Below are 15831 nucleotides of genomic sequence, written 5' to 3'. Positions count from 1 at the left end.
TAATTTAAATCATCATCTTTATCATACCATCTCATAGCGCAAGAGAAAGTTTCTATAATTAGTGATAAAATTAGAGATCTTTGACTTGTGCCAAAATGACTTTTTTCTCCTTCCTAAATGCGCTCACGCAAAAGGTGTTGACATCGATAATTCAAATTCAACCACCTTCCCCAAACAATGCCGGTGAAACTAATAATAACATTCCTCAACAACACCCATACCCAGTTCTTCCCCATGAAACCTACTCTGATTCCCTTGCTGGCGCCTTTGCCTGGCCTACCTTGAAAAGCAAAGACTTCAAAAGATCACTCAAGTTCACGAAGATTGTTGGACACAAAAAGAGAGAGGACATTTTACCCGTATTCATCCCACCTTCACATCCACTTCCAGAAACAAGACCATCAATTATTAGACCAATTATTTCATCGTTGAAAGAGACCCTCAAGTCTTACCTTGGAATAAAAACTGGTCCATTAATACCTCTTACTATTAACCCTTCAACCAACACTTCAAGGCTACGCAAAGCCATTAAAATGTTCAAATCAAGATTTCACAGGATCCCACCAGAATCAAATTCCACCCATGCTCCTATTTATAAATGCAGTCAGGGAGAGGAAAACTTATCTCGTTTAGAGGTTGGCATTACTTCTTTTACCTCCCAAACTCCGCCCTTTCCAAGTTGTCATTTGAGCAATATTCGAACAGATAATCTTAAATGTCAAACTCTCAAAGTGTTGCCTGCCTTAGAAATAATATTAAACGACCCTGAATCCATCAATATTATTAAGGACTATTTCAAGTTAAAAACGCAACAAACATCCTTATGCCTGGGTAAAATTAGTTATCAGAATCAACCTCTCATAGAGATTCTTGAAGAAAATGAACCACCTTTGGAAGTTCTGCCAACCTTAGAGAAGACAACTGATCCCGATACAACCTCATTCGCAGGATATAACTTAGAGTTCAGCTTGCATGCAATGGAAGAAGTTTCTGGTGGAATAGTAGAGCCCATGTCAGGTAGATCGAATTTGTTAGAGCAACCCAGAACGTTGGCTTTTGGATCCATATTTCCTATTCCTGATTTAAGTTGTCATAATAAGACAGTCTTAAGCATAAATACACGAAATCCCGTGTCGTCGGGAAGATCAGTAGTATCCGATAGAGAATCGCTTTCTTCATGTAGCGAGCCCGACTATTTTGATACCCCTGTAACGTCCTTGGATTCAGATCTTGGTATGGACTGCAACAATATCTTAGAAACGAGAGAAGACTATCATGAATCTCTTAAGCAAGCCTACAAGATGCATTCGGAAAATCCCTTTTTCTTACAAGCATCTTTAAAGAAACCGTACGAGCTCAACGTAAGAGCTTGGGACGATAAACCTAAAAGCTTTTTAAGTGAACAACACGAAAGTAGCATCCTATTCTTAGGATTACTTAAAGAGCTTGAAGAAGGCCACTATTTGGGACATACTTCAGAAGATCCTTCTAATAAAGGTCGCTTGACTTTTCCAATGCCAAATGAATATGTGATAGATGAAGACCTGATCCAGAAACTCGAGGAGATTCCAATTTCCAGAAGAATCAAGGAGGAAGTAATTTTAGAAGATAAAAATGAGTGCAACTTTTTCGAAACAGAAATTCCACAAGATCATGTCGATACTTTACAGATTTACGATAAATCCACTCCAATTTTTAATGATGATACTCTCGTTTTCGACGTATACCAACCCAAGGAATTACCTCTGATTTCACTTGTTACCTCACTCTACTTCAGTAGCGTACCCTTTGAACCTAATATTCCCCAACATGATCCTGAAAGAATGGAGAGTTATAACAATCTCCACCGCCGTAGTTTAGAGAGTATACCCGAGGCAGATGAATTTGAAGACGATTTATCTACTATTGATGGATTTGCTATGGCCCCAACTAATATGGAACCAGGAAGTGACCCGGATGGTAGTGTCGACAACGAAAACCAAATACCACCACATCATCCTATAGCAAATTCTCCAACATCAAAGGAGGTTTGATACCGCTTGGACAATTACCACTGGTGTCTTAATACAATCTTTGTCTTTCGACACTCTCAGTCGCACCTCTGTTGCTTCTAAATTTTGCAGTCATTATACTACAATAAGAAAAAAAATCTTAATGGTATTCACTTCTTCTCTTAGACATTTCATTTTTTTTTTGGTTAATTAATCACATAAATATACAAAAATATAAACATACTGCGTAAATAGCCCCATCCGAAATCACCCTTTAGCTTCCGTTGTCACCATCACCACTTGCTTATACATAGTCCTTACCAAGCCATACTATGCATAGTACACAAATGATGTTGCTGCTTCACTCCACACAAATTCTGGTAGTGCGAAATTACCAGAGTGCATTTAAAAATTTTCTCATTTAGTGAACGATCAGTGAGAAGCTTTGAAAGCACAGAAAGGCAATTAAGAAGTTGAGTTGTATTGAGTTATTGTCTTCACCAGCAGTAAACCAAAGATGTCCGGCGCCCCAACTAACAAATACCAAATCAGCTTATCTGACGAGTCCAAGGAGAGAATCATCAAGCTCTTGGAATACTCTAAGACCATAGCTCACTATGGATTCATTCCATTCGTCTTATACTTGGGTTGGTCCAGCACTCCAAACAAGCCATCGTTGTTCAACTTGTTGAGTCCTTTCCCATCCGCTTAAACTAGCGGAAGGCTTTACTTTAGAATTGCGATGATACCTATGGTTAGGTGAATCATTCTGTAGAGGATTGTTTGACTTCTGTTGCTACTTTTCGCTGTTCCGAGCTCTGTCTACTTGAGTCACACCAAAAGTCAGAAGAGACAACCTTTCGATTGGTAATGTTGTATTCCGTAGCTTCTTAAATATTCCGAAGTGTGTAAAGGATGGCCTTGAATCGGGATCTCTTGATAATTCACTACTTTCCACCAACGATCGGGTCTTTGCTACAACTACGAAATTTTTCACGTTCTTTCATTTATAAGTAGTAATGATGTATATAGTTTTAAATTTACAGTATCTATATTAGCAGATTCTAGCTGAAGTAACGATGTAGGCCAAACAAAGAATTGAAATAATCTTGAAACACAATTGTTCAAATCAGCCAACTTTAAATATTCCACCTTGCCATTAAGAGCTCATAGTACTCATTTTTTCTCACTATTATCCTTTAAAATATTAAAAGTATTGACTCTTCCTCACAGTATTCTTCGTAATACTTAGATAGACGTAGTTTCTTATATGGAAGTAGAACAATTCAATTCCATAGAAGTTTATAGACCTTTTTTTCTGTCTTTACACTAGACACTAGGTTGCATCATCCATCCATATGGCAGAAACCAAAGTTATCGGTGGAAGCCAAGATGTTCAATCTAATAACCTTCAGAAATCACGAATTTCTTTGAGCAGAAGACAGACAGAGCTCATTGCAGGTTTATCGGCTGGTTTTTCAACAACAGTTGTGACACATCCTTTGGATCTCATTAAGATACGATTGCAGCTTTCCATAGCCGATATCAATGGAGCCAACAATAAGCGCTTTGGCTCTATTCTCGGAATACTTAATAAGATCAACGAAGATGCCGTAGCGAACTACAATAAGGCCAGATTGAAACCGCAGCAAACCAGAAGAGGATTAGAAGCTTTAAATAATTATAAACTGACCCACTTAGTAAGGCAATTTTATAGAGGGATTACTCCTAATCTCGTGGGAAACATATCGGCATGGGGTTTGTACTTCACCCTTTACGCAGAATTCAAGTCTATGATCACCACCGGCAGCTCCACCATCAACTACTTCAGTTCGTCTACATTGGCGGGAATCTCTACGTCGCTATTGACGAATCCGTTGTGGGTCCTCAAGACTAGAATATTGGCTAGTTCCAGGAATGACTCAAAGGCTTACAAATCCATCACTGATGGTGTAATATCAATACTAAGAAAAGAAGGCATACTAAGCTTCTGGAGAGGAACAATTCCAAGTATGTTTCTGGTTTTCCAGGGCAGTCTACAATTTACATTTTATGATAATTTCAAGAACTATACCCAGAAACGCTACGAAACAGACCAGTTAACCACAGCACAGTACATCTACATCAGTGCTACTTCCAAGATATTTAGTATGTCGATTATGTATCCTTCACAAGTTGTGCGGTCGATACTCCAGAACTACGAAGGAAAGTCTAAGGACGAGAGAACAATCAGATCAGCAGTTAAACACTTGTGGAGCAAGGAAGGTATCAGAGGATTCTACAAGGGCATTAGTGCCAATATTCTCAGAGTGGTCCCTGCTACATGTATAACTTTTGTGGTGTATGAATCTGTTAAGAACCGTTTGACACAATTAGAGAAGGAGGAGACGCCATGATATACTTATACCGCTTCTGCAATAGTCTTAATAGTCAAGTACGATACAATATTTATGATCAGAGTTTAACAATAGAGAGCATATTAGTATGGTATGTCGAAAAGGGTTGTCGCATTTCGTATATCTGCGACAACGGTGACACGAAAATAGATCTTCATATAATACTATATAATAATACAAGCGACGCGTTTAAAGTACGATGTCATTCCATTGAGAGCTAGTCATAACAAGGTTGGAAGATAGCAAAGAGGGTGAAATTTCAATAGAACAGCATGAGTAGATCACCACGAGCAGATTCCTCGGACGAGGAACAGAATGCGGTGAAAAGAAGAAAGTTGGAAGTCAGTGAAAGCGAAGGGTCAGTTATTCCAGAAGTCGGAGTCGAATTGGGAGTAGCAGTCGACAATGAGTTCGCAAAGGAGGAAGACTGGTATCCAATCTCGGTATCTAGCATAGAAAACCACCAAGAGTTCAAATCGTCTACGTACCATTCACCAATACCGCAGGAAGTCTTGCTGAATCCAGATGAACCGGTTGTTCTAGGTGTTGATGAGGCTGGAAGAGGTCCCGTGTTGGGTCCAATGGTCTACGGAATTGCCTATGCATTAGAGAAATACCTGGATAGATTACAAAAACAGTATGGGTTTGCTGATTCTAAGACATTGAAAGAAGACAAGAGGGATCAACTTTTTGGTATTATAGAAAATAAAGATCATGAGCTCAACAAAAACGTAGGATGGGCCACAACTAGCATGACGGCAAGGGACATATCCTCAGGTATGTTACGTTCCGTCCTTGGGGTTGGAAATTACAATTTGAACGAACAAGCACACGATACGACAATTCAATTGATCAAAGAAGTCGTAGCAAAGGGTGTGAACATAAAGAAGGTATTTGTTGATACTGTGGGTCCACCAACTACATACCAAGCCAAATTGCAGAAGATATTCCCTGATATTCAAATTACTGTTGCCAAGAAGGCTGATAGCATATATCCCATCGTTAGTACCGCATCTGTGGTCGCAAAAGTGACAAGAGATGCCAATCTTAGATGGTATAATACAAACTTGCTGCTTTTGCAGGGCCACAAGTTGGGATCGGGATATCCGAGTGACCCTAATACCAGTAAATGGTTAAATTCGAATGTGGATAAAGTCTTCGGGTGGTGTTACGGCTTCATTCGTTTCTCGTGGCAGACGTCGAAGGATAGCTTGGTGAAAAACGGCGGAGTGGAAGTTATATACGAGGAAGAGTGTGTGAAAGAGGATAATGGTTATGGTGACGTTAGTGAGCTTTTTGGAGGAAAGAAGCAAGAGAGATCATGTATTGACAAGCTGTACTATGCCAGCGATGATGTATCATTGTGAGAATATATATATGTGTTGAATCAAAACTCCAAAGATACCTAAAATAAGGAGCCAAAATTCCGAAGATTTTAGAGAGCTGCCGAAATCTCTACAAGTTGAATGTGGTCAACTTGTCGACAGGTTATGTAGATAAGTCCCATGTTGACTATTAATACTATCGTCCTTCACGCTCCACCAATGATTATTGCAACACTCGCATTTTGCAGTATTTTGTGATGCAAAAAGAGTTCCAAATGCGGCAACGTTGTAGCAACAAATCTCTGAGAGTGATAATAACTCACGCAAACGTCCATAAAGCTGTGTTTTTTTGGGTAAGTCAGAGAGGTTGGATGTACTCACGGTTAGTTAGCGTAGTGGGGATGCTTTGGGGATGCTTTTTTTAATGATTTAGGAGTATCGTCATCTACAATGGATAAGACGTAGAGGTAGTGTTACAATTGGTTAGGCTATTCTTGTCCACCATTTCCAAGCTGTCTAGTAATATAAGTAATTGTCGATATATAATTCTAGATATATAATTCTACACATATAATATTAAAATAGGTTTCATTCTTAACTCTCATCTTAATTTTAATGGGAGGTCAAACTCATCTAAAACAAGAGTGGTGTCAATATAAACTTTTTTCCCATACATAACGCAATTTGCTTCTACACACATATTCTCTCACTAATGCTCAAATCCTTCGAGCAAGCCTACACTGTCGCAAACACGAAAGATACACAAACGAACAAGAGACTCACTAAATACACACGGACACACTACAGACACACTACAGACACACATCATATACAACACACACAAACTCCTCTCTGTCCCTCACTGTTGACTCACTCACCAACACCAATATGTAAAATATGTAAGGCAGAAAGCACACACACGTACTCACACACACACACAAGTCCACCGCAACCGTCCATACTACTACACGAAGCATTCTCTCTCCAAATACCACCAAAACCTACCCTGCTCTCGCCGATACGGAGCTTAACACCCGTGTGCTCTCCCCCATCATCGGAACACAGAGATGCGATCTCACTCGGAACCGCCAAGTGCAGTCCCCTCTAACACGGAAAAAAAACCTCCAAATCCAACCAAAGCTTTGGCGGTAAATTTATTAGAGTTTACAACCACTGCTACTAACGAACGTTGGACCATCTGATTTTTAGCTAGGTATCTAAGTCAGGATCGAATCGTAGCACACGCATCGTCGTCTCAATCGCAGCATCTCTTCACATTCCAGCGTCTATTTGCCATGTCCGCCTTGTTAGCCGTCTCTAGATCTGCCATGGCTATCCGTGCCATGGCTGTCAAGCACTCAGTTCCATCGGCCGCTTCTCTCGTCAACACCATGAGATTGTATTCGTCCGGTAAGTTCCCTGCCCATACCGTCATTAACATGCCGGCATTGTCCCCAACCATGACGTCTGGTGGTATCAGCTCTTGGTCCAAGGCTGTCGGTGACGAATTGACCCCTGGTGAAGCCATTGCCGAGATCGAGACTGATAAGGCCTCCATGGATTTCGAATTCCAAGAAGAGGGTTACTTGGCCAAGATCTTGGTCGAGGCCGGTGCTAAAGACATTCCAGTCGGTCAGCCAATTGGTGTCTATGTAGAAGAGGCTTCTGATGTTGCTGCTTTTGAATCTTTCACCGCCGCTGATGCCGGTGAGTTTGAACCACCAAAGACTGAGTCCGAAGAAGCTCCAGCTGAGGCTCCAGCCGCTGAAGAATCACCAAAGCCTGCTGCTTCTTCTCCTACTCCAGCTCCTTCCAGCGGATCTTCAAAGCCTTCTACTACCAGAATCTTTGCCTCTCCTTTGGCTAAGACCATCGCCCTCGACAAGGGTATTTCCTTGAAGAACATCAAGGGTTCTGGTCCAAATGGTAGAATCGTTGCCAAGGATGTTGAAAACTACAAGGCCCCAGCTGCTGCTGCTCCTGCTCCAGCTGCTGTTGCTTCTCCTTCTGCCACCTATGAAGATATTCCAATTACTAGTATGAGAAAGACTATCGCAACCAGATTATTACAATCCACCCAACAATCCCCAACTTACATTATTCAATCCCAAATCTCGGTCTCCAAGTTATTGAAGTTGAGAGCTTCCTTAAACGCTTCTGCTGAGGAAAGATACAGATTGTCTGTCAACGATTTGTTGATTAAGGCCATTGCTGTTGCTTCTGTAAGAGTCCCACAAGTCAACTCCGCTTGGTTAGGTGACCAAGGTGTCATCAGACAATACAGCAATGTTGATGTCTCTGTCGCCGTTGCCACTCCAACTGGTTTGATCACCCCAATCGTCACTAACGCTCACATCAAGGGATTATCCACCATCTCCAACGAAGTCAAGGATCTCGGTAAGAGAGCCAAGATCGGTAAGTTGAACCCAGAAGAGTACCAAGGTGGTACCATCTGTATTTCTAACTTGGGTATGAACCACGCTGTCACCGCCTTCACTTCAATCATTAACCCACCTCAATCTGCCATTGTCGCTATTGGTACCACTGAAAAGAAGGCTGTTCCATCTAACGTGAATGAACAGGGTTTCGTCTTTGAGGATGTCATTACCATTACCGGTACTTTCGACCACAGAGTTATTGACGGTGCCCTTGGTGGTGAGTGGATGAAGGCTTTGAAGAAGATCATCGAAAACCCATTGGAGTTGTTGATCTAGAGAAACAGCCTAGACAAATAAGAGGAGGGACTTTGGTAGGACCGAGTCTCTCATTCTCAATGCCACCCACGATTCAAAATTAATAAACAGAAAATTAGATTCAATTGACGTAGGTGTTTGATTTTAGCATTTACTTCTGCACATATAGTATGTACAATACAAGAACATTCGAATAACGTATTTGTAGTGCATTCAAGTAGTTTCCACCAACCGAGATTTCAAGAGAATGAGCAGTTGGTAGCGTCTAATATCATCGAAACACAGAGAGAAGACAATAACGAAAAATCGTATAAATTGTTTTAAGACATAGCCAGATGAACTTTTGTTTATTTTTAAATATCTTGATAGTACAGGCAAGAAATCGTCATGGATAGTGGTACTAGTAAGCCAGTTGTATCGGAGGATCTGCCCTTTGGGTCTTTGTCGTCTACTCAAGAGTTTCGCAGCCATTTTACTAGTCCATCACCGCCAAGGAGTGAATCAGATTGTGCAGCCAAATTCTTTAGTTATTTGGATTATTGGAACCTGATTTCAGAAGAGAATACAACTACAGCATTTAAAGCTAAGAAAATAGCTAAAGGCTATCCTTCCACACCGCTGGATCTTGATCGAAAACTTGCACACCCCCGATATTCGATAGCCGCCATAAGAGATAGAGTGGCACAGAAGCCACGGTTGAAGTTAGATTTCGAGAGCAGACCTCAAACAAAGGATAACAGGGTTCCTTTTCACTTTCATGTGAATTTGCCTATTGAGGAGGAGCAAACTGAATCGATACATATTATTTTAGATCCGAATCAAAAAGAAGAATATGAATCCCGTCTAAGGTCATTGAGCAACGAGGAGATAAAGATAATACTTGATGAGTTAGAGAATGCTTTTGAAAACCCCAAATTGCAGAAAGATAGAGAATTCCTGTCGATCCTATTTGAATTAAAACTAGACCTCCAGATTTTGCTTCGTATTAGGAAATATGCTAGACCTATTACTTCTTCTAATGGCCCCTCGAAGAAGTCCGTGAAAGGGGATGGTGAATCAATAGTTGTTTTAACAGAACAAATGTATTTTTATCTGATTGATTCTTCCTATGGCTCCAGCTCTCTTGATAAGCTGAGTTGGGACAGTTAGGTCTCCTAAAAACCGGAGCTTTGCACATGACTACATAGTGTTCCAGTAGAGGCTTAAATGTGGATTAGCGGGTTGCAACATATTGAATGTATGGTCAAAAATGGCGTGGAATTCATTCCAGCAGCATCGAAATTAAGCCACTTTCAGGTAGTCTTTTCATCCTCCGTGCAAAAGTCGTGTCTGTCCATCCTGACACTGCTTCGTCTGAAGCCCTTTACCGATGTTGCAAAATCTTTCGCAGCCGACTGATGGTTCGGGAGGACCCATTTACTAGAAGCTAGACAACGACCAAAACTTGCACCGAAATTACCGCAGCCGTATAATACAACTTTGAAATTGTTTCAACCCAGTATTCAAAGTTGCATAACCGCTGCATAACCGTCCGAGTTCAAAAGCATCCACACGAAACATTGACGACACTAGCGTCCACCTGCCTTGACTTCGTCCTCATCACTTTCTGGTGTGAGACTATCCAACATATGCGGCATGGGCCTTCATCCATTACAGGCGGCTTGCACAAAGCCTCATAACGCGCCGATGACTTTTGTATTCGCTTGTGAGACCAGAACAGGACTGACTGATTCCCACTAATTTCTTACTAACACTAACACTCTCACAGGGGCCGATTAAGTACATGTGCACCATATTTTACACATAAGAATACAGGTATTTACTAGGAAGGAAGGTTTCAAAGAGACAGAAGCTAGGCTGCGTTGTGACTTTTTCTAATTTATTTCTATTATTATATAGTATATGGTACATGGTACATAGTACACAGTCATAGTATTATAATAATATTATAATATTACAATACCACCATCTTCTCATTTTATAGGGCAGGCGTTGTTTCTATTTTATAGATTTTTAGATTAGAGATATATTTATAAGGTTACACTTTTTTTCTTCGTTCTTTGTCATTGTTGGTAACGAAATTGTTGATTTACAAGTATTGATAGGATTGAGAATCATTTTCATATACTGTTTGTTCTTTGTTCTTTGTGGTGAAAAGCTCAGCATAAGAATACAAACAAATAATCATATATCGTTATTAAGAACTTGTTTGTTGCAACGTTCCATCAAGTTTCTTGACTGTCTTTCTGTTGTATCTTTCTTCCACTCACCTGACTCATCGTTTCATTGCTTTTAGCGAATCGATTCAGTTCGCAGTGTATCTTAGCAATAACATCGTACCTGCCATCAAACCACAGCAGCTAACATCCGAACCAAATATCTATACCAGCTATGACGCTAAAGAGGATCTACATCGCCAGACACGGTTACAGAGCAAATTGGCTCCCTCCTCCTCATCCGCCAAACCCAACTGGAATCCACAGTGATCCGCCATTGGCTCCTCACGGAGTGGACCAAGCCAAACAATTGGCCGCCTTCTTGACATCACTTCCATCCTTAGAACAGCCACAATTTATCCTCTCATCGCCCTTCTACCGTTGCGTGGAAACGGCCAAACCAATTGCAGAAATGCTCTCATTGAAAGTGGCGTTAGAGAGAGGTGTAGGTGAATGGTACCGTAAGAACAGAAGAGTCATCCCTCTACCAGCGGACTATGATGATTTGACCAAATTCTTCCCAGACATCCTTGTTACAAAAGAGCAATGGCACAGGGACAACACTCTTAACGTGATTCCTTCACCCGATGGAGAAACAGTCCCAGAGATATTTGAAAGAGGAAAGAAATTCTGGCCACGCTTGTTTGCAGAGTTGGAAAACCACCCTGAAATCGAAAATATTTTGATCATAACTCATGCAGCCACCAAGATTGCTCTTGGTACTTCTCTCTTGGGTTTGAGGGATGTTTCTGATTACATCGACGACAACATGACTACGCTCAGAGCAGGCGCTTGTTCATTAGATAAATACGTTCTCAACGAAAACGGAAAATGGGAGATCAAGATGAATGGTGAAACCAATTTCTTAACGGATGGAGAAGAGATGCACTGGGACTTCAGCTCAACTTGGGAAGCTGGCTCCGATGAAGACATTGCCCATAGGAAGCGCGAAGCCGAGAAGAAGAAGAAATTGAAGGAAGCCGCTGAGAAGAAGCTGCAAAAAGAGCCTACACCAATAACAGAGACTGCCAGTCCAGAAGCAGTTCTTGGTGACGAATTTGAGGTACGTCCATAGAGTTTATAAACTGATACACAATTAGCACTTACAGCATACTGATTATTGAGTGTCATTTTAACCTCGGTTGTGCAGCTTATAAGTTGCTCTTGTATATCTGCATATCTGAAGCAGCTTTGTTTCTAACTTACTAACATAACAGCCAGGACTTCTACGTGACAGTCGACATACCGATGATAGGAAAAAACCAAAACTTCGATGATTCGAGCAATTCACAAACTCCAAGGTCGAAAGTCAACATTATAAAGCCTTCTGCTCAATTCCAAATTACAGAATTATCAAATGAAAAGCCGTTGATAAAGTTGTCGAATAATAATAATGCTAAAGGTGCTCATGATGTGAATAATGCGACTGATTCTATTAATAACATTAACGTCATAGATGGTAAGATATACGAAACCAGCTGGAGAAAACTAGTTGGGACAGATCTTATATTTGATGATTACGGGGAATTGATAGGCAAAGTCACAGAACATTTGACTTGCAATGAAAATGTCAAGATTATCCCTCACGAAGCAAAGATAAAAGAGGAGAATGAGGATGAAGATGATATTGATGTAGCCGAGGAAGGGAAAATAGCAGATAAACAGAGTCTGTTCCTCAAGCGAGCCGTGAAGTATGCGAAGAAGAAGGCTGAGACGTAGTTGGATAGACATGATTTAGAAGTAATGCAGTTTAATATAGAGCTAACTTAACTATTTACGCTTCACAAGGTACATGTAAACCGACTCATGTATCTACGATATGAAGTACAAACGGTGAAGATGATTTTAAAATCTATTAATTCTGCATGAGCTATGAAAAGCCTAGGATGGGTGGCAGTGAGCAATAGTGTTGGTAATAGTATACAAGTGGACTTCACCACCTATGCGATCTTTTAATGTAAATGACTACTTTTGTGCTGTGACAACTTTTTGAACATGATCCATGAACAGTTGTAAACTTGTGTCATCAGTGAATACATCGAACCTATCTCCAAAACCGTAGAGATGATTAGGATTTGTAGCGTAACTTGTAGAAGGATTCAACTTGGCCATCAAAAACCTGGCCTGAGATCCTCCTTCGTCACAGTCGATGAAACGTGGTAGAGGGAAGCGGTCCATTAATATCTCCATGGCTTCCCTCTTTGGGGCTTCTAAAAACTCCTTAAAGTGAGCATATTCGGGCTGTTCATGATAACCCGCCTTTCTCCACTCTGCGACTTTAGATCCATGGTGAATAAGAATATGGAAGAAAGTATCCAAAAGCAATATTTTAGAGTGGCCCAATGAGAGTGAGTCCAACAAGACGGGTTCTGGTTCGATATTAGGTTCACCAGTGGTCTCATCGACTGCCCCAAAAGTGTCCACATCATATGACAATAAAGTTGGTTGGATCATAATCAAAGAATTGTTGACGTCTTCATGCATGAAAACATGTCTGACGAAACTTGTCTCATCTGGAGAGTTGTTGAATACGTTGATAAATGGTGATCTGCGTAAATGGAATAAGAATTGAGGCAATAAAGCATACGTTGATGAGAGTCGGAACAGATCCATCACTCCAGCCGTGTAAACCGACACCCTAGTACAGAAATCAATCAAGATCTTATCCAAATTCTTAACAACCGCAACTTGAGTTAGCACAGGCTTACTCTTTGCATTAGAATTATCTGGTTGCAACTTATTGATTGCATCTCTGGCCAAGAGTACTACAGCAGCTTCTTGGTCAAATCCTTGTTCTAAACTTATCATATCAGCATCAGGCTTTATGTATAGTGGAACAGTGGTGACTCTAAGTCTCATTTCTCCACTCGGATGCTGGTAGTGGAAAAGGAATTGAATTGAGGCAATGTCCGAATTACCAGAGTCCAACTTGTCGAAGTACAAGGCATAAGTTGATTGTGGGTTCACATTGCACAATTTCCACGAATTAGTTGAGCCTTCTCCAATACTATTCATAGAGACTGATTTCGCGGCTGTTGGATTGTCTTTTCTCACAGGTAAGGCAGTAGCATTTCCAATAAGGCCATCGATCTTAAGATCTGGAGTTGTTCTGACTTCCAAGGTGGCATTGAACCCCATATCTAAGTACTCAGAGTTATCTTCATCTTGCTTACGGAAGAACTTGACGAAACTTTGCTTGAAAATAGCCGTGCTGAAAGAGTCACTCATAACGACCACTCCGCCAGTCTTGTAGCAAATCTCATCCATTTCAAAAAGTCCAATTTGGTCGTAGGATCCAATGAAGAAGTTGCAGCTCAATCCCATGGAAACCAAACTCTGGGTAACTTTGTGGTAGTACGTTTTGGCCTGCTTGAACAACGAAGTATCAACCTTAGTTTTTGAGGAAGTATTGGGCCCTTGTGGTAAAGTAGCTTGCTGAGCACGTTCTATATCATGATGAGAACGTAATGGTTCCTTTAACAAATTATCAACAATTTTTCCAGGCCCGACAGTACAAGCCCCACCGATGAAACAAAGAAGGTGTCCCCCTGTAGTTTTGATGTGGTCACCTAGTAATGCATTGAGAAGTAGCGATGTTATACTAAGAGCGGATCCAGTTGCCCTAGCTGGTCTTTCCTTGAATTTCGAGTGAGGGAATGTGTTGGTAGCTAGGTTTTCAATGATATTGGTCAATTGGTATTCCACAATACTAACTGGTTGGAGAAACTTTCTTCCAATAACACCTAACACACCATCAATACTTGTTCCATTGTTCTGGGCTTGGTAGTTACCAGATAAGCCCAATGCTAGCAATCCCAAGGATTTCAGGAGCTGGTCTACGGTATACTCTTTGGTACCATTGAAAGTATAGGCTCTGTTGTCGTTGGAAAGTAAGTCGTGGATCTGGACGTGTTTGCCGAATGTTACAAGACCGACTAATGCATTCTCTGGAAGAAGACTCAAGGAAACGATTAGAGATTCCTTTAAAGACTGGAATGCATCAGCGACATCTTCAGATTCAAAACAAGTATCGACCACGTAGAAGAAAATGGGAGGAAGAGTGCTGACTCGTCCTGTTTGGTACTCTACTGTGGTATTCTGAGGAGCCAAACACGGAGGAAGTGCTGGATTGCCCTCTGCATCGACGTGATTCATCAGGATTCTGTTTATGAACGAACAGAAGCGGCACATCCATGTTTCTTTGTCGTATGGAGAGAATGGATTGGCGAACGAACGGCATTGGCGACAACTAACAAGCTCTTCTTTGGGCAACACTGTCACCGTCGATTTGTTGTTGAGGGGAGTATACATGGCACCGAGGGGGATTATGTTACGGGTGTGTTGGAGTCTTGATTTGGGGAGGTTGGACCACGAGAGACGGACGCCGTCGGCGTCTTCCAAGGCTTCGAAATCCATGGCGGCTATGACGAGAGAGGGAATGCAATGGTTGAATGCTAGAAATCTATAATCCAGGGAACAAGCCTTAGAATTTGGGAACCTTTTCAGTATCTAGGATCTATTAATGGAGATACTTCAGAAGGAATGGGATCTGGATGGTGAAATTCTCTGAATCGAACGAAAGATCGAACGAAACTGGCGAAGGCTCGGTCTGATGGGAGTATGATACCGAGTCAGAGATCCACAGGGAAGGGAGCTTGGCTCGATAGGGATATGATTGAAGGAAACGAAACGAAGCTAAACAAACAACAAGCCCACGCTCAAACTCAAACACAAGAAGAAACTGTGGATGAGGATGTCTATATATATATATATATATGTATAATGAGTCTCTATGATATATAAATATATAAAATATATCAATAAATCAATACAATTATAAATATAAATATATTTAAATCAGCGACGCCGAAAAATGGAAAACTACTCACACGGGCGTGAAGAAAGAATAGAAGAATTTATTAAGATTTTATGAAGAACAAGAAGAAGAAGACAGGAACAGCGACAAAAACAATAACAAAGTGAACTGTCTCACAGAAAGAGAAGTAATGAGAAAATGAGAAAATGAGAAAATGAGAAACGAGAAACGAGAAACGAGAAGCGACGAACGAGAAACGAATGGAGTGTGAGGAATGGCAATGAAGCGACTTCGAAGTGAGGAAGTGAGACCAATGAGAGGGTTGAAATGAGAAGCTAGCATAGATCAGAGGTGAGTGAGAGGTGATTAAGAGGTGTTTGATGAGAGTGAGTTG

The 15831-nt window shown here is 41.0% G+C and overlaps 8 protein-coding genes across 8 annotated transcripts; 7 read left to right on the top strand and 1 right to left on the bottom strand. All coding sequences in view use genetic code 12, as the record gives it.

The window, feature by feature from the left end:
• Positions 1-95: 95 nt before the first annotated feature.
• RJT20DRAFT_136536 (uncharacterized protein) lies at positions 96-2033 on the top strand (the record flags this gene model as incomplete). The annotated part of the gene is made up of 1 exon (XM_064918481.1): positions 96-2033. One exon carries the CDS (start codon positions 96-98, stop codon positions 2031-2033), a length of 1938 nt encoding a protein of 645 aa, XP_064772262.1.
• Positions 2034-2428: 395 nt separating this feature from the next.
• TOM7 (Tom7p) lies at positions 2429-3052 on the top strand. Its single transcript, XM_064917685.1, has one exon. The coding sequence runs from the start codon at positions 2509-2511 to the stop codon at positions 2701-2703; it is 195 nt and encodes a 64-aa protein (XP_064772261.1). The 5' UTR covers positions 2429-2508; the 3' UTR covers positions 2704-3052.
• Positions 3053-3156: 104 nt separating this feature from the next.
• On the top strand, positions 3157-4597 carry RJT20DRAFT_130205 (flavin adenine dinucleotide transporter). Its single transcript, XM_064917684.1, has one exon. It carries the CDS (start codon positions 3350-3352, stop codon positions 4385-4387), a length of 1038 nt encoding a protein of 345 aa, XP_064772260.1. The 5' UTR covers positions 3157-3349; the 3' UTR covers positions 4388-4597.
• A 62-nt stretch (positions 4598-4659) lies between these two features.
• RNH35 (ribonuclease H2 catalytic subunit) lies at positions 4660-5754 on the top strand (the record flags this gene model as incomplete). Its single annotated transcript, XM_064921751.1, has 2 exons — positions 4660-4732; positions 4781-5754. The coding sequence occupies 2 exons, from the start codon at positions 4660-4662 to the stop codon at positions 5752-5754; spliced, it is 1047 nt and encodes a 348-aa protein (XP_064772259.1).
• Positions 5755-6874: 1120 nt separating this feature from the next.
• Positions 6875-8603, top strand: LAT1 (dihydrolipoyllysine-residue acetyltransferase). The gene has a single exon (XM_064915926.1). It carries the CDS (start codon positions 7008-7010, stop codon positions 8424-8426), a length of 1419 nt encoding a protein of 472 aa, XP_064772258.1. The 5' UTR covers positions 6875-7007; the 3' UTR covers positions 8427-8603.
• Positions 8604-8792: 189 nt separating this feature from the next.
• RJT20DRAFT_41 (uncharacterized protein) lies at positions 8793-9554 on the top strand (the record flags this gene model as incomplete). Its single annotated transcript, XM_064920029.1, has 1 exon — positions 8793-9554. The coding sequence occupies one exon, from the start codon at positions 8793-8795 to the stop codon at positions 9552-9554; it is 762 nt and encodes a 253-aa protein (XP_064772257.1).
• Positions 9555-10796: 1242 nt separating this feature from the next.
• On the top strand, positions 10797-12469 carry RJT20DRAFT_148220 (transcription factor TFIIIC subunit; the record flags this gene model as incomplete). The annotated part of the gene is made up of 2 exons (XM_064918967.1): positions 10797-11663; positions 11843-12469. 2 exons carry the CDS (start codon positions 10797-10799, stop codon positions 12338-12340), a joined length of 1365 nt encoding a protein of 454 aa, XP_064772256.1. The 3' UTR covers positions 12341-12469.
• RJT20DRAFT_56763 (uncharacterized protein) lies at positions 12464-15139 on the bottom strand. Its single transcript, XM_064920729.1, has one exon. It carries the CDS (start codon positions 15035-15037, stop codon positions 12587-12589), a length of 2451 nt encoding a protein of 816 aa, XP_064772255.1. The 5' UTR covers positions 15038-15139; the 3' UTR covers positions 12464-12586.
• Between the last annotated feature and the right edge of the window lie 692 nt (positions 15140-15831).

This window comes from Scheffersomyces xylosifermentans, assembly GCF_036884685.1.
Source record: "Scheffersomyces xylosifermentans strain CBS 12540 chromosome Unknown RJT20scaffold_7, whole genome shotgun sequence".
NCBI classification, from domain to species: domain Eukaryota; kingdom Fungi; phylum Ascomycota; class Pichiomycetes; order Serinales; family Debaryomycetaceae; genus Scheffersomyces; species Scheffersomyces xylosifermentans.
The sequence above is the reverse complement of the archived record's forward strand: the minus strand, read 5'-3'. Positions and strand labels throughout refer to the sequence as shown.